Genomic DNA, 18,542 nt, shown 5'->3' on the forward strand with positions numbered 1-18,542 from the left:
ATAACACGTAGGGAGGGAGCTGTGAGAATTAATCTGAGAGCAAAATGCACCTTGAATTGACACCTTAGCAAGTGGCTCTCATAGCCCTTGTTCTTTTCTAATTTCTAATATATGCATGAAAATTATTACAGCTGACAAAAGAACTTAGAGAACTTAGTTGTGCTATATGCATGCCATTTTTAGCTGCTAAAACTTCGGATTCATGTCATCGATTGAAAGTGAGACAAACAATACATATGGAAAGAGTTCATTGGGGTTCCAATACAACCAAATATAAGATAAAGATTAAATATCATTAAGGTTCTAAAAAGTAAAACACACAAAAGTGTGGCTATAAACGATTTTAAGGGCAAAAATGCAAAGGAAAGCTTCATGGATCAAACACTATTTAATTTGTAAACCACATATAAATAACTCAGATCTAAGATTCAGTCATAACAATAACCATGCCGGGTCATATACATTGACAAATATCCAAGGCCACATACCACAGTCATTACATTGATCGATGTTGAAGTTACTTAAAGTAGAGGATCATAGATCCAAATGCAACAAAAAAAAACGTGATAGGATACAAAATGGAGGCAAACATTTCCTCATTGTTCTTGGAAAGAAGATAATAAAACAATATAAGACAACAATAAACTTCAAAAGCCTGCTAAACTACTTTTCAAATTTGACTGCCTTCAATAGTTTAGGACTGCAGCTCCCAGCCATGCTGCCAGGCTATCACCATCAAGAGCAAGACTATGACATTGGGGTTCAAAAACATTTGGATTCAAAATAAAAACTTGAAAGATATGAAACCAAGATTAATCAATGTACCAGGCTGCAAATTTATCTTTGGAGAGCTTTCCATCAACTCCATGTTGAGCAAAGTGCTTCTCAATGGTCTTCCATGCATCAACTTGCTTCCCGATGTCCATTCAAAAAAGGAGCCATAAACAATTAATCCTTCGGGCTTCTCCTGATTGGCGCCTCACCATCTTGGTTCATTTCTTGTAAAAGGATTCTGCTTGTTACATTGCTTCCATTTCTGTGAAAAGAAGCCTCATTGGAAAGTTATACCGTTCAAGGTTGCTTTATAAAATAAAAATATTCAGACTAAGTAGAAAGGACAATTAGAATTTGATAAAATGCTTTTTTTTTTATCTATCTCAGGCTAACATATGTATCTGCCAATATGATCATTTCCAATCAGCAGAATATCAAGATTTAGTGCTCCTTTTTATTAAAGAAGTTGCAATAGACTTTGCCCATATACTCAAGGGATACTAAGAAGGGAGCATAATGATACAAATGCTTAGAAGGTACCCAAGCAAGGCTTAGAAAAGAGCAGAATGAAACAAATTGATAACTTGCACCATGCATCACAAAAAGCACTCATGCCATAACTGGGATCCTCTCTTAATGTTAGCATGTAGCAACACATTTAAGTCATCATATGCATGTCGCACTCTGTAGTACCTCTCAATCTCATCGAATGGTGCATGTACTTGATCTTCAAATTCTTGTTTGACTTGTCAAGAGCATCTCTTGGTGGCTCAAGGAGGAGAAATTCAAGACATTTAAAGCAGCTCCCTTGGTCAATCTTGAAAACTCGCAAAGCTTCCTCTTTGGTGAAGAATCCACCAAATTCTTATTGGTCAGACCAATTTTCCTCAATGCTACATAGATATAGCCATACCTCCTAGAGATTCAAATAACGTGGTTAGTTAAGATTAAATATCACCCACCAAAAAAAGTAGAAGATAGGATTTAGCTGCAAAATCTCTTTATTCACCACAATATCAACGAATGGTGTAAAGAAGTTAAAGCTCAGTATATGTAAAAAATTCAGCTAGTTTGAAGAAAACAGAAAATATACGATCTCCAATAACCTGATTTAATATGTAACCTTCTGCAAGCAAATTCCAATCCCGATTTACTGCAATAAAGAAACTAACTCAGCACCCACCTTTCTATAAGAATCATCTAATTTTATCTTCACAATGACAACCAAGTCCACTTCCATTTTATTTTATATGGCCAATTTTGGTTTAAATTGATTGGCATATCACTATATAAATACATATTCAACGTAGCAAGTGAACACGTCTACAAATCTCATATGCTGAACAATAGTGGTCCTTAAACAAATTAAGAATTGAAAGAAGAAGCATTGTTAACATTATATATCAAGATAATGAGTGATTAATATTTAGTAAAAGATGGCATACATAAAGAGCTAGAGCATGTTACCTTTCTCTTTTAGTGATAGTCCAAGAGAGCAATTATTCTAATCGATTACCATAGGCTGTCAAATCCCCTGAAACAAAACAGAAAGAAAAATGAAAGACAGCGGTTCCTTCACTTTATTGCAATGTCCTTCCACTGCAGCTCCTCTCTCCCGAAAACTCTTTCACCTTTAAGTTGATCATAATACTCACATATCTCTAACAATAATAGACCTTGAAAACATAATCAATTGCAACTTAATCTCAGCCTTCTTCTTCTGTCATAGGCGACCTAGAGCTCTGTCAGCGTCCCCACTGAAAATAGAAATCAGAACATAAAATCACAACCCAGTAGTTGCAATTAGAGGTGCATCAATTCAACAGAACATCTAGGTCCATTCTAGTCAGAGAGGGATCAAAATATGTCCACACGCATTTTCAAACATAAATACAAAATACAAACTAACAACCAAAACCCAACCAACTTCCTAGTTAATTTAAATTAGATATCTTCACTTCATAAAAAATAAAACAGTTCCTCCAGCAAAAATCCTAAAACTCCATTCATGATGCTATAAGTTAGCGAAAACATAAATAACATATAGTGAAAACACTATTCTACCTATATTATTTGGCTTCATTCTGATATCCCAAGTTAAATTCAAAACTTAAAAAAATAGATTAACATGAACATATTTGTATTCCAAGAAGCTGGAGAAATTATAACAAACCCAATGCACAACATGTCTCACGTATGTATTTCAAGTACCATAAACCTAAAACCAAACTGATGGAACGTATGGAATTCAGAATCATAAAACTTATTGTCAATGCAATCCCCTAAGCACATCTACACTATCACTGCCATATCATTTCAGTGTTTCGCTATTCTAAACATGAAGATGTGAATAAACTTATGAGTTATGATCAATAAAATAAAGACACTAAAAGCAAGAAGCATCAAATACTTAAAAGTGAAAAGGCTTAATAGAGTAACAAACAATGTGCTAATATTTACCTTAATGGGGAATCCTGTTTGCCAAAGATAAAATCTGCGGAGCACAGCCCAAGCCACTAATCTTGTTCTTTCATAATTTAAGGAATAGAGTAATTGTTCATCATCAAGTAACCATGGCAATTATGGAATTAAGAATCATAAAACTTATTTTCAATGCTATCCCCTAAGCACAACAAAAGTATCGCTCTCATATCATTTCAGTTATTCACCCTTCAAAACATTAAGATTAAAAAATGCTGAAATGCTTTACTACTCTTGCTATTTTATTTTGTTAAGCCAGAGAAACAGATTTGAATTGATGTATCATTCATCTTTTGAAAATCATCACCAAAATAAAATTTCAGTTCCCCTTCTACTAGGCATTTCATCAGACACAAAAAATAAAGGGGATATTAATCAAGTTACCTCTTTGTCATCGTCGTTGAGGAGTGGATTGTGGGAAAACGAGAGGTAGAGGTCCTTCTTCGACCGGAAAGAGGAGCCAGCAACGGCAAAGAAGGAGATGATGCGGTTGAGCCTCCTCTGGCGGTAATCATCTTCCCTGTCAACGATCCTCTACGACTTGCTGAAACCCAAATCGGCGTCGGTTTCAGGGGCGGAGGGCATGTCCTTGAGGAGGCTTTTGGGGGCGGGGTTGAAGACTTGAAGTGTGGTATGCGTCCCTGTCGCTTGCGCCATAGAGATCGGTGTCGAAGGTGACGAAAGTGAGGGATGCGAGTTCCTGCTTCATCTTCTTCAAATGTTAGGGTTTTTAGGGTTTTCAGAGCAAAAGAGGAAGAATAGAAAAATATGTAGAAATTGAAACCTAAACGACCTTACATGATTAATACTCTCAAAATAAATAAAAAAAAATAAAATAAAAGAGTCAAGATAAAATCAGGAAATAAATTACCTAAATGCTAATCAAATCTAAAATTAAAAAAGATACTAATTAAAGGTAGATAAAAATAAAAATCCGAAAATTTAATAAAAATACCATAAAAATTAATTAATACTCTAAAAATAAAATAAAAGACTCACAACAATACATAAACAATAAGTATTTGGTCATACTTCATATGCATTTACACCTAGAGGGAGAATGAAAGAAATGAGAGAAAAACAAGAAATGAAACTTGTAATGTGATTGAAAAAGAAGAGAGGCATGGATAAATCAAAATTAGTACGGTTTTTTAGAAAAGAAGCATAAAATAAATATTAAAACTGAATCCTAGTAATTCATTACTTTGTTCTGTTGTGTTTCACCTTCTTGTTCCCTTGCCTTGGAATTTTTATTTGCAGCGCCATGTTCCATTTTGGCTGTCACCGTCGAAGTGCTCTTCTCTATCTCAGCGCTATCTCATCAACCCAAAAACCAAAATGTTACGTTTTTCTTCAACTGAAACCCTACCCTTCACCCCTCTCTCTCTTCTCTACCACTTCTCATTCTTCTGATAAACAATCTTTCACCATTACCTACTTCACTGACAACTGTGGATTCTCACACCAAGCAGCTCTCAAAGCATCCAACCGAGTTCGTTTCGACGAGCCAAAGAAACCCGATTCGGTCATCGCCTTCTTCACAAACCACGGTTTCTCCATCTCCCAGATACACAACATCATTGGCAGGTTACCAGAGCTGCTTGTATTCGACCCCACCAAAACGCTTTTGCCCAAGTTTCAATTCTTAGCCTCCAAAGGTTCTGACATAGTTACCACTGTGACTAGGTACCCGTATTTCCTGCGCCAAAGCCTTGAGCATTACATAATACCTGCATTTGAATTTGTAAGGACATTCTCTCCATCTGATGAAAAAGCAATCGCTTGTGTACTATTTGGTTCCAATACCATTACTATTGATCACATGAAATCAAAAGTAAATTTGCTGCTTGATATGGGACTGTCTCCCTCAAACATATACCTTTTATTTAGAATTTCGCCCACTATACTCAGATTTGCTGACTTGAAGGAGGCTGTGGAGGAAGTCAAGGGATTGGGATTTCATCCCTCTAAATCTCTTTTTGTTGTAGCATTACAGGCCAAAAGGGCTGTATCCAAATCGCTTTGGGATGCCAAACTCGATGCCTTTAAGACATGGGGCTGGTCTGAAGATGATGTTCTGGATGCATTTAGGAGGGATCCCCACATTATGACATACTCAATCAAAAAAGTAAATGCAGTGATGAGTTTTTGGGTCGACCATCTTGGTTGGGACCCTTCAGTGCTTCTAGCCGTGCCATCACTTTTTGGATATAGTTTGGAGAAAAGGCTTATGCCAAGGGCCTCAGTTGTCCAGTATCTTCTCTCCAGAGGTTTGAGGAAGAAAGATGCTAGCTTAATTAAACCATTTATGTTGACTGAGAAGTTGTTCCTGCAAAAATTTGTGGAATGTTTTGAGGAGGAGGAAACATCTAAGCTACTTAGTCTATATCAGGGAGGACGCTAGCATCTGGTACTTTGTTAACTTATGAATACAGAATTCTTTGTAAGCTAGCATCTCTTTCTTAATTTCATTACAGTATCTGTTCTACTCTTGTCTTTATCTGGATTTTTGGTAGTTTGAATATGTTAATACAATTGTGTGGCACGCTTGTAATTGTGCAGAACTTGCTTTCTTTTTATTTATAGAGGTCTTAATTCTTAAATATCTTTGTCTTAATTGTGTGATTCTTGCTCTTATGCTGAAAATCTCACAAGCCTTACTGCCTTAGTCAGCTCTACACTTCTGCAACTTTTGATGTTTGCTTTCCCGAGAGCTTTTCTTTCAATCTTCATATAGTAAACAATAATGCAGTTTACTTTTAGAGACACATGATGAAACTTGAACTTAATTGCATCTTGTGTTCAGCAATCAGGCTGTACAGTAGCAAATAGTGTTCTTTAAGTTTACCATATTAATGCAAATCCCAGACGTGTATCAAGGTTAGGGTTCCTTCATAAAGTCGTGGAGGCTTCAACTGATTTATATCTGTTTCAGACCTTCCTGTGGGAAGAACCTTCCTCTATGACATTGCTTGCTTCCATCTGATGAAACACCTAAAAAGATCACGGACACAACGGAAATTTGTTCGGCTAATTTTTTTGGATAGTTCCAAGTTTTCTTGGGTGGAGATTGAGATTGAGATTGCTGTGAGTTTTCTTAGAAATGCTATACTGATGTACTCAATTCGGTCAATGTTGTGCCTCAATATAGAAAGCTTATGGATGAAATAATTGATGTGTCATACAATCACACCATCTTTACAGTGATACCCTGCCAGAGGACAGAGAGAGGCCACTTGTACAAGTGCTTTCTGCAAAAACTTGAATACAGTTTCTGTGTCTTCATTTGGATCATTGCAGTAGTAGTTGTGATTTCCTTCCCTTCAGGTAGTCATAACTAACCCTTACGGTGGACCAATGCCAATTTGAAACCATTGAATTCACAGAAGTTGGTTTGCTTCTAGACTACAGGAATAGAGGTAAGATCTCTCCTTGTATGGCTTAGTGCGTATTTGGATTAGCATTGTCATAATCAATTATGGTAAAAGTGAGTTGAAAGTAATGTTATTTATGTTTTGGATATGTTAATGGGAAACATGATTTCTAATTTCTATAAGATACTGTTGTGAGATCCAGCTATGGAATCCTATAATTATTATGTCCACCGTAGACGCTACTCTCTCTAACTTCTCTGCAGAATTGATTTTCCTATTGAAATAAAATTTCTAAGTTGGTTGTCAAACATCTATATAACCACCTAAAAGTGATTTTGGCCAAGGATAATTGATTTTAGGGCTCCCAGACATGGAACCAATCACACTTAATAAATTTCTCTGCAACTGAAATTCTTGGATAACATGGAGGAGATATACTATTCTTCTTAACACTTGAGGTACTTTGAATTGTCCTGAATGGGTGCAGTCTTTCATTGAAGTTGTTATACATGTGTGAATACTTGGATGATGTGGTTGAATACTGCTGTTAGTAGGTGATGCCTATCAGGTTCGGGTACCATATGTGATCCTCACAAATTAATCTTAATTGCATGTGGTTTGTGTTGATATATATAGTGGCTGATTAGCACTTGAAATAACGTTCTTAGGGTTAATACTTCAATACTTCAACTAGTCATGTACCCCTTTTTGTAATGGTTTTAAATTAGTATCGCTTGTTTAGATTCAATGGAAAACAGGACCAGATGAGCTTCAATCTGTCTCTCATTTTCATTGTGCTATTTTTGCCTCGTCGTGAAGTTGAAGCTCACTGAAACCCACAATCTCACCAGAGTAAAGTAAACAAGTACTGATCGACAAGTTTGCCAACACCAGTGAGATCTCTATTACCTCAAACACAAACATCCCAATCTTACAACCAAATTTCTGGGGTAAATCTTCTCATGAAGAATTTTCATATCAAATAGAAAAAATGCGTTTCTACCATCATCTTTATGAGGATTCATAAATACTGATAAGTTTCTACCTATTTAACAATGTTTAGAAAAGGAGAAGGGGAGATTCCATTCCCTCCCTCATCAATCTGTTCTTGCAGCAGCTAAAAGATAAGCAACGTAAATGTGTCCAGATCTCAATTTCTTTTCTTTTCAGATAGGAAGCAATCAAGCAAACAAGACTCGAAACAGTTCACCACATGGAAAAAAATCCATAGATAAACAAAGGAACAATACAGAAGAGCTTATAATATACAAACAATCAGTACCAAAGATAAGAAAATTTTCTTTAAACTCATAGCAAAAGTCATGGTCATTTGGCAAGAACAACATAAGTAAGAAGAGATACTAATTAATATGTCGGGTAAACAAAAGCTTTTCAAAATACAATCTGAATACAAATAATCAGAGTAAACTATTCTCTTGGATCAAAATTGTGACTTAAATCAAAATGAGTTCCAAGTTCCAACTAAGCGAATGAAACAATACAATTAAACTAGCAGATTCTGAACTCATAAGCTAACCAAGAGCCAGACTCTTGCATGCTCCCTGATACAGCCTTAGCAGCCTAGATGTTTCCTCCTTCTCAAAACAGTTCACGAACTTTTGCAGGAACAGCTCATCAGTCAAACCAAATGGTGTAGTTAAGCTAGCTTCCTTCTTCATCAAACCTTTAGAGAGAAGATACTTGACAACTGAAGCCCTTGGAATAATCCTCTTCTCCAAGCTATATCCAAATATTATCGGTGCAGCTAGAAGCGCCGAAGTATCCCAACCAAGCTGATCAACCCACAAATTCATCACTGCATTGAGTTTCTCAGTAGACCTTAACATAATGCTGGGTTGCCTCCTAAATGCATCAACAACAGTATCTTCAGACCAACCCCATTTCTTCAAAGCATCAACTTTAGTATCCCATTGGGATTTCGCCATTGCCCTTTTCGCCAACAACGCCACACTAAAAAGCGTTTTCGAAGGATCAAATCCATAACCCTTGACCTCCTCCACAGCACTTCCCAAATCACCAGAGCTGAGTATAGAGGGCCTAGTACGAAACAAATTGTTAATATTCGAAGGAGACACACCCAAATCAATCAACAAATTCAAATTCGGAACAACGCGATCATCACTGATAGCAGTAGGGCAAGCAATTACACAAGCAATTGCTTTCTGATCAGATGTGAAGAATCTCCTAATGGCTTCAAACGCAGGGACGATTTGCTTTTCGAGGTTTTTCCGGAGAAAACGTGGACTTCTGATTACAGTGGTGACAATGTCAGATGGGGAAGCACCTTTGGAGGCTAGAAATTGAAACTTGGGCAGAAGCTTTGTGGTGGGGTCGAAGAGAAGAAGCTCTGGTGTTCTGCCAATGACGTTGTGTGTTTGGGAGAGGGTGAAACCGTGGTTTGTGAAGAAGGTGATGACTGAATCGGGTTTGTTTGCGTCGTTGAAGAGAACTCGCTTGGATGCTTTGAGAGCTGCTTGGTGTGAGAATCCACAGTTGGTTTTGAAGTAGGAAACAGTGAAGGATTGTTTATCACAAGTGGTTGAGAACAAGTTGTGAGATACTATTGATAATGATGAGGGTTTTGGATGAAGAAGAGGGGAAATTTTAGGGTTTGGAGAAGGTTTGCAGAGAGTGTTGAGATGGAGAAGAAACCTTAGACGATGAGAGTGGAACATGATGATGTTGGAGATTCAACACACTCAGCAAAACAGGGTATTTGTCTAATTGACAAATCAAGGGTTATGAACTTCCCTCTTGTAACATCAAGTCATCAACTTTTTAAATTTTAAATTAAAGACTATTTTTTAGGTTTTTTTTTTCAGAATTTACAAACTAGTTAAAAGAAAATAATGTGACTCTTAGTGCTATCAATAGAGATTGTAATCAGCCCGCAGACTGGTTAGCGAAGAAGGGTGCATCGTCTCCGTCTATGGCAATCTGTGTTCTTGAAGTTCCGCCGTCGGCGTTAGAGATCCTCATTTTGAGAGATCGTTTGACTATTCCTTAGTTTTCTTTTGTTGTTGTTAGTTTTCCGATGTAGAAAAAAGAAAAAATTTACCAAACAAAGCTAAAAGAAAATAATATTTGAAAGTTTGAATGGTATACTTTATTAAGTTGAAAGAAATTTGAATGAACGAAAGTGTTGCACGATGACGGTTAAGGTTTGAGTGCGTTGACCAAGGTTTTTCCGACGAGACTTGCTATTTTTTTGGGGGAACAACTTGCTCGTGGCTAGACTGTAACAAAGGCTAACCACGTGATGTTTTATTTCCTTTGTGAATCTCTTTAAGTTTCCTTCCTTTCTCTATCGTGTTTTGTCCATGGACTCCTTTCCATATTTTGAGTTGAACGACGATGAGAATGAGGCGTTGGATGTGGGTGAACTGCAGGTGAACCTGTCTCTTGAGGACGGTGTATGGCTGATGGTGACGGTGCTTTCTCAAAACACTGTTAGTTTGAAGGCGTTCAAGGAGGTGATGGACAATCTATGAAGTTCTTGAAACTGTCTGGAGGTGCATCAGGTTGGGTGCAATGCGTTTGCGTTCAAGTTTTCCTATCCGCGTGACAGGGACTTGGTGCTCCGGTCAAGGCCTTGGTCTTTTGACTGTCATTTACTGGTACCGAGTTTGGTACAAGGTGAACATGCGAGTTCGTCTGCAGTGCCGACGAGGAGAGTTTCGTTTTGGGTCCAGGTTCACAACCTTCCCCCGGAAGGCTACCGTATTGAAACAGCCATGTGACCGTTTGTCAAATCTTTTGCGGCACACATTGACTAGGACAAGTTTGTGGCGAGTATGTGTGACCCCTTATCCAGGATCAGGGTTTGTGTCGACTCATCATGCCTGTTACGAGTGGGCGTTTGTTGACGTCTTCACGGAAGGCTCCTCGGAAAATTGCCTTCATGCATGAGAAGCTGAAAAAATTATGTTTCAAGTGTGACATTCTTGATCACGACATCAAGATTTGTGGATCAACTCCCTTATGACACATGGTTGCGAGCGGAGGTGGGATGACGTTTCATTCGCGTAATAATACAAATATTATTATATTATTTACATTTTTCTAAATAGGTTAGTTTGTTGTAAAAAAAATAGGCTAGTTTGTTAGACAGAAATAAAAGGCTTTTTAAAATAGTAAGTATGACTTTGTAATTAAATATACTTTTTAAAACCCAAAACAGGGGTATTGCATTTGCACCCACCTCCCTTGAGTACTCCTCTTATTTTTAACATAACACTCGTACCCTTATTTTATTATCTTACTTGCACATTCCACCCTTGAGCTAATTTCAGTTAACGGAGGTAACTTAACTTTTTTTAGCTGGGTAACTTTGTCCTCTTCTTCGAATTTGGTCTTCTTGCCTTTGTTTTCTTCTTTTGTTTAAGGTTCATCAAGCAGTGGTATTGAAGAGATAAAGATCAAAGGCCTTGAAAGATGTTGAAGATGAAGCTAACATTGTAGCGATGAAGATAAAAAGCCTTAAAAGAGATGTCACCAAGATATAAATTTGAATAAGTAGCACTGAGAAGCCTCAAAAGAGATCAAGATAAAAAACAAAGAGAAGCTCTGTATCAAGGGACTAATATAGAGCAGGTTAAGGTTGTAACAAGATAAGAGGCTTTCAAAGAGATAGAGATAAAAGGCCTTGATTTAGCTATGCAGTGTAGGTTGTATGAAGTTTTAGGATCTTTTGTATCACTATCAAGTGACTTGTAATGTGAAAACATATGATTTTGTAACAAAATGGTTGTTGGTAATAAATTCACATGTTTGCTGTCAAATTTATTAACTGTCATGAGAAGAGGATAAGGACCCAAATGGCAACTTTGAAAACTGTTTGAATTATTAATATATTAGACTCAGGCAATTTTAGTTAAAATGGCTTCTTAGAGCTTCTCCTTTAAGTTCAGTGCTTTTATTATTCAAGAGTGGTGTTTGGATAAACTTCTTTTTATCAACTTATGACTTTTATGATCCAAGCTTCTGTTATCAACTTATGACTTTTATAGCTCTTAAAAGATCTTGAAGCAATTTCCTAAGCTTCTGCAACTTCAGCTTTAGAGGAAGCTGATATAAATTGCTATCTGCACATAAATAACCCTGTTGAAATTTCAAAATTAAACCAGTTTTATATCTTGTTTCAACGACACACCTTGAAATTGTGAACCAAGCAGGTACATCAACATGAAATATTCCATAGCATTAAATTAAGCTGGAAAATGTCATGACACTATGAAATGGGTCCTAGTTTTCCTTAATGTTGAACATCTGGCGTATTTCTTCTGGAGTTTTCCCTTTTATCATGTCTCCTATTGTAGTGCCTGTCAGGTCTAGCAGACTCTTGATATTCAAGTAGTTTGCTGACATATGAAGATCAAATAGAGTTTGATAGTCAACCTCAACAAATTTAGAATCCCAATTTTTGATGTCAACACCTGACATGTCTTCCTTGTGATTGAAATTGGAAGCTTTAGTATGCTTCTTGCAGTATTCAATGACCTTGGCCAAAATATTGCTACTCACTGTAGAGACAAGAATGCTGTCACTGCCACCAGCAGGTTTGGCCTTAATAACATCTTCAATGATTTTTGACATGAGTGCTACCCCATAGTCAACTTCAAACACATCACCATCAGAACTTACCAACCTGATTTTCTTTGATGAAGGGGTTGGAATGTCATGCAATTTCTCTTCCTGCAACCAAATGTGTTATTTTACCATGATGTAAAATTGACATTTGTGTAAAAAAAAAAGGTGTAATCTTCAATAAACTTATTTTGATTACACCAACAAAATATTGGTCTAGTATTAAACATGTTAGATTTTCGTAAGGGTGATGACAGAAATTCGATCGCCTGGAAAGTAATTTTGAGAATAAGGTGCGAGGTACACAATGTCATCCTTATAACTCGGTCTAGTTTTCAAACACACAAGATTAAGTGCACGTTTGAATACATGGTAAAAAACCACAATAATGTACAAATCAAGGTGGAGAGTAGCAAAAATGTAAGGGAATTGCTTCAAAATGCATGTTTCAAACCAAGCATGCCATTCAGAACAATAAAACATTGACCTTTCAATTACTGTAATTTTAAGTTTATCTTCAATAAAAAAAACAAATTTAACTGAAATCACCTTTGGTGTGTTATCCCTAAAGGAAGAACTTGCTATCGAATTTGAAGCCTCATCATAGTAGGATGCTGCATGCTCTTTAATCATTCTTTCTATGAAGTGGTTTGCATTGTTTTTTCTTAGGATATCTCCAATCTCCGAGTACATGGCCAGCGTGTTATTAACCAATGTTCTATCAATCTTCTCTCCTGCATGTTCCTCATCAATCTGGATACCAGAAAATGAAGATAAAAAAGCCATTACTATGAAAATCAGGGGAACCGACAAGGGCTAATTAAGGTTTCATAACAATTATGGCTGCATTTTGAAAGACATGTCCATCAAGTGGAACAGTGGAAAAGATTAAGGCTATTTGTACACGGTAGCCAAAATCATGGTGGACAGAATCAACTATCATGTTCCTCATCATAGAATTAAACAAGAAAGTTGCTTCTGTCCACCATTTTTTTTTCTTTCACCGAATATAAATCAAGTACATGAGATTTTAAACATGGTACATATGAAAATGGAATAGAGAATACCATAGCTAATATTGCATCGGTGACTTGTTTGTTGATCTTATCATGAACCTGAGACACAAAAAAGAAGTAAACTCAAATAGTTAAAAAAAAGGGTATGAAGGAAAACAAAATAACATTAGAATTGAAGTGTAACTTTTCTAAAGAATCTCATCACAGACCAAGTCATAGAAGGATAAGAAGCTAGTTTCTTGGAGAGAAGGAAGCTCCCATCTAGGGATATAGTATCTGTCAAGATAATGAAAGAATCTTACGAGCCACCTGGTCATAATTTTGTAATTTGACCATCTTATGAGTAGTTCTCTCAACAAAAGTCCATCTTTCTTTCCTTGCAAAGATGGAAGAACCTAGTGATAAGAAAATCTTATTAATTTTAATCATGTCAGATGTCAATGATAATGTAAATGCAAGTGCTAAGAACACACTTCTTTATTGTCATTTTTGTAGTCTCCACGACCATTACCGAGACATGCACCTTGGTTGAAGGGTATATCCCTTGATCTGGCAAGGTGGGAGGGTATAAAAGTATGTTAAAAAAGTGTATCGCTAACATTAACATTGCTCATATCTATACTATTGGATCTTAACTTCCATAGTTAACAAAAGCCTAATTTTTGATGCATGTGAGGATTGAACAACTAAGGTTATATAAGTTAGTATTAATAGTTTTAGTAAAAAACAGTATTAAAATTAGACTTACTGTTGCATTGATATATTCTTGAAAGACCTTCTTATATTGGGCATACAATAGCTTGGAATTTTCATCACCCAGCGGGTGGTCTGTACACAATAGATAAACAGTTCTAGACACCCAAGTTAAGACCATACAAGACTGTTAAAGGCGGAAATTCTTAGGATATCAGTATAGAGAAGGAAAATAAGGATTGTTATTGAATTAAACATTGCTAAAATTAAACTGAATGCAAAAACTTCTTGACAAATGTTATATGGTAAACATCCAAATTGACTGGAGGTATACTATTTCCGGTGAAGATACTCTCAAGTTACTATAAATCCAGATATACTTTACATGACTAAAAATAATTTATGAATAAATTAGTAGTTCAAATTATGCATTTCCCAAACACTCCACATGCACAAACAATAAATAGTTGGTTCAGATGGTACATGTTTGATTTCTTTAAAATAAGGTTCCCTCGAGTTTGAATCTTGTGTATGGAAAGAACCTAACAGAGAGAGAGCTAGTCCTACCAGAATTTTGATATACCTGACTCGGACAAAACTGTCTCTCATGAGTCATGACAGTTAGACAGTAAAAACACTCCCCAATCCCATCCACAAGATACAGAGAAGGGTAAGCAGAATTTGTGCACTTGATACAAGTCATGCCTAAATAAATTGACATGTACAGAAGTGAAACAACTTAAGTCCAACAAGAATGAAAGCAAAATAATCAGCAATTTGTGAAGGATACTTATAATAGGACATGTACTCCTCAGATGTGAAACTTGAGTTGTCAGTCCCTTCTATTTTGTTGTTGAGTCTGTCCACAGCTGTCTGAAGCAAAGGCCATCTTTCCTCAAAACTCTGGCTGGTATTCTTGCAATCCTCCATGTTCACTGAATCAGCAGCAAAGATATTGAATGAAAACAATAATAATAGGAACAGGTAAAGTGTCAAATGCAGATGTTCATGATTATTCATAGTGAGGCGGTTAGTGGTAGAAAAAAAGTAGTGGGTTAGTTTCCAATCTTAACAATATGAATAGCAGAAGTTCCGGTCAACTTGATCCCCACAATAATAAATGTTATAGCCGTCATGTTTGATTTGAAAATTCAACACCATTTACACTCCAAAATGTTTGGTATACAGTATATTTTAGTTATAGACACCTAGAATGAGAAAAAAAAAAGAATTTAAAAGTAAAGTAATAGATGCGATATATAATGTGATGTGATATTGAGATACTGGGAGAATAAAAAGGTGATGCATACATATATGTTTATATGTATTTGTTTCTTCTAGATATATTTGTATGTGGTCCTAACTCGTGTCAACTTTACCACCACCTCAAACCATAACCATGTGTGTAACTGTGTATATGAGAAATTGGTTTAAAGTGTGTGTGTGTTTTTTTTTTTCTAATTGGGAAGGCTAAAGCCCCGTTTAAAGTGTGTTTTTGAATATACTTCCAACCCACATTAACATACATTTCAATAGTAAAAAAAAACACACAAGAGTTGGATTGGATAAAATGAATTTGGACCACTTAACCAGCACAGTGTAGTTTTAGAACATATTACTATTATCTTTTAAGAAATCGCCATTGATGGGGACACCATAATTTTTTTCTTTTTACTTTTTACTAGTGTTTTTTACCCGCGCGTTGCACGGGAAATATGTCTATTGTATTTGATACATTAATTAATACTTTGATTATTAAAAATATATTAAACAACGAATGAAATAGAAAAGTCAGAATTGATGAGTAAAGTGGACATAAAGACTTCTCTTCTAAGCCCGATTGAGACCAAGAGGAACTCGTTTCACATTCTTTGTAAATATGAAGACGATAACACAAATCATAGATATAAGAAATTATCAACATATTAATCTTAAAAATTAATGTGATAGTAGCACAAATCAGGATTGTGTAAGATATATCATAAAGTATAACATTATTGTGTTTATTCCAACTAAGTAGGGATGACAATGGGTAGGTACTATAGTACCATCTCCATACCCGCGTTTTAAAAAATTACATGTATCCGTCTCCATACTCACGTGGGTAGCAACTCGAAGCTCTCCACCTTTAGACAATTCAATGTCATTATAGGAAACTATCCATCTTTGCCAAAATCTAAATCTATGGATGACAATGGGTCTCAAAATCATAGGGTACCCGCAAAAAATATCCACTATGGGTAGGGTAAAAAACCGCTAAATGGGTATGAGGTTGAATATAGATAATTGCCCGCAAAAAATAGAGGGTATGGGTGCGGGTATGGGTACTATAGTACCCAACCGGCCCATATCCGCACACACATGTTATTATTATTATTATTATTATTATTATTATTATTATTATTATTATTTTTTGGGAATATATTAACAAATTAACTTAAGCTATAGCTTTCAAACTCACTCTTTTAAAAAAAAGATTGGGATATATTAATTAATACTCTAAAAATAAATAATAAATAAATTAAGATAAAATCAAGAAATAAACCACCTAAATCCTAATCAAATCTAAAATTTAAAAATGTATTTTTTTTTACTCTAAAAATAAATCAAAAATAAATTAAGATAAAATCAAGAAATAAACAACATAAATCCTAATCAAATCTAAAATTTTAAAATGTATTTTTTTATGAGAATTAATCTGAGAATGACACGTGTTATTTTTTTTTCCAATTAGTGAATATTCTGCACCCTAGAAGATTTTGTTTTCCTCAATCATTTTGCTTTTGATTAAGAAGATAATAGCAGGAATCCTTAAAGCATATGACATCTTACAATTAGTTGAAGAGCAAAATCAATTCATGAGGAAGATTGAAACAGAAATCCAAAATGAAGTCTTGAAGAACAAAATACCCTCTTTCACCAATTTGAAAGGACTGTGGTGAAAGAATTGTATTTAGTGTATTTGTGAATCTTGGGGTAGAGCCCTTGTGAAACAAAAAATCAAAGGAACATTTCAGTCAAGAGAAACAAAAAATAATGTCTTGCCCCATATGTGCGCACCCTAGTAAATTATCTATATATGTAAGAAAAAAACAAAATAATTCTCTCACCCAAAATAATTGTGGTTATTTCACCAATAAACTTATACTAACAATCAATTTAAATTGAACTTAAGGAAATATATAGAGTAAAGTAAGATAAGTCACCCAATTGGCATACGAAAACATGAGTATATTCAAAACTAATGAGTTTGAGGAAAACATGAACCAACCTTAAGAATGAGCTAACCATACTCATGAAGATTAAATGTGATTTCTTCATATGCTTTCATCAATTTGACTGACCTGTGCATCATTAAAAAAAAAATTAGTAAGTTGTGCATCATTCACATACAGTGCAAATAGTATGCTTATACACACAGCTCAAACATGATGAATAAAAACGTGCGAAATTTGAGAAATGAATATAAATTCGGGCTATCCTAAGTTTCGTAAATTTCTATAAATTATACCAAAATCTGGTTTAGAATGGCTTCAAACGCATGGATTTCTACAAACTATACTAAAATCTGGTTTAAAAAAATACAAAAGCAGAAGTAGAACAATAGAAAAAACATTACGTCTTCAACAATGATTCGTTAAAGGGTCTATGCAAAAATTTGTAAACTTTTAGATCAAAACACACAAAATATGTGAAATTTAAGAATCCAGGATTGAATTACGAACAAAGGATAAACTGAAATAGCACAAACCATCAATCACAACATGATAAACTCTTCTTCACGTAACATCAGCATACCGCTGTCGTGATCGCGACATGTGGCAGAGGTAGAAATAGCAGCTATCAAATCTCTGCGTGTCCATGGTAGCTTTGTGGACCCTCAGCACCAAATCAACTCCCTTTTCTTAGAATTAGCATTAAATAAATAATAAGATAAATTAAGATAAAATCAAGAAATAAACAACCTAAATCCTAATCAAATCTAAACTTTAAAAATGTACTAAATAAAGATAGATAAAAACTACCAAAATCTAGCAAATCACAATAAAAAAACTCATAAAATCCTGAATTAAATAAAAATATGAAAATTCAATAAAAATACCATAAAAATTCATTTATACTCTAAATGTAACTCAAAAATAAAATAAAATATTTCATTAAATTAAAATTAAATAAATAATAAATAAGAATAGATAAAAACTATCAAAATCTAGTAAATCACAATAAAAACTCATAAAATCCTGCATTAATTAAAATTTCGAAAATTCAATAAAAATTAATTATTATACTCTATAAATAAATGTAAAATAAAATAAAATATTTCCTGGAAGTAAAATTAAATAAATAATAAGATAAAATTAAGAAATAAACAACCTAAATTCTAATCAAATCTAAAATTTAAAAAGGTACTAAATAAAGATAGATAAAAACTACCAAGTCTAGCAAATCACAATAAAAACTCATAAAATCCTGAATTAATTAAAAATCTGAAAATTTAAGAAAATTTAATTAATATACTCTAAAAGTGAATCTAAAATAAAATAAAGTATTTTATGGATTTAAAATAAATGATAAGATAAATTAAAATAAAATTAAG

General features: G+C 34.8%; 3 protein-coding genes across 9 annotated transcripts; 1 reads left to right on the forward strand and 2 right to left on the reverse strand.

Annotated features, from left to right (window-relative positions):
• The first annotated feature begins 4,442 nt into the window (after positions 1-4,442).
• Positions 4,443-6,297, forward strand: LOC130713639 (transcription termination factor MTERF8, chloroplastic-like). Its single transcript, XM_057563419.1, has one exon. The coding sequence runs from the start codon at positions 4,520-4,522 to the stop codon at positions 5,657-5,659; it is 1,140 nt and encodes a 379-aa protein (XP_057419402.1). The 5' UTR covers positions 4,443-4,519; the 3' UTR covers positions 5,660-6,297.
• Positions 6,298-7,974: 1,677 nt separating this feature from the next.
• LOC130716013 (uncharacterized) lies at positions 7,975-9,374 on the reverse strand. Its single transcript, XM_057566189.1, has one exon. The coding sequence runs from the start codon at positions 9,323-9,325 to the stop codon at positions 8,162-8,164; it is 1,164 nt and encodes a 387-aa protein (XP_057422172.1). The 5' UTR covers positions 9,326-9,374; the 3' UTR covers positions 7,975-8,161.
• A 2,361-nt stretch (positions 9,375-11,735) lies between these two features.
• On the reverse strand, positions 11,736-15,029 carry LOC130714519 (cullin-like protein 3). Of its 7 annotated transcripts, none has more exons than XM_057564417.1 (6): positions 14,736-15,029; positions 14,001-14,103; positions 13,555-13,647; positions 13,304-13,351; positions 12,786-12,989; positions 11,736-12,344 (listed from the first exon to the last, which is right to left on the reverse strand). In XM_057564417.1, the coding sequence occupies exons 1-6, from the start codon at positions 14,963-14,965 to the stop codon at positions 11,895-11,897; spliced, it is 1,128 nt and encodes a 375-aa protein (XP_057420400.1). In that variant the 5' UTR covers positions 14,966-15,029; the 3' UTR covers positions 11,736-11,894. The 7 variants fall into 7 exon arrangements, with proteins under 7 accessions (XP_057420400.1, XP_057420399.1, XP_057420402.1 ...); XM_057564416.1 differs by having other exon boundaries at positions 13,462-13,647; XM_057564419.1 differs by lacking the exon at positions 14,736-15,029 and adding an exon at positions 13,726-13,801 and having other exon boundaries at positions 13,462-13,647; positions 14,001-14,126.
• Between the last annotated feature and the right edge of the window lie 3,513 nt (positions 15,030-18,542).

This window comes from Lotus japonicus, chromosome 4 (genome assembly GCF_012489685.1).
Source record: "Lotus japonicus ecotype B-129 chromosome 4, LjGifu_v1.2".
NCBI lineage: Eukaryota > Viridiplantae > Streptophyta > Magnoliopsida > Fabales > Fabaceae > Lotus > Lotus japonicus.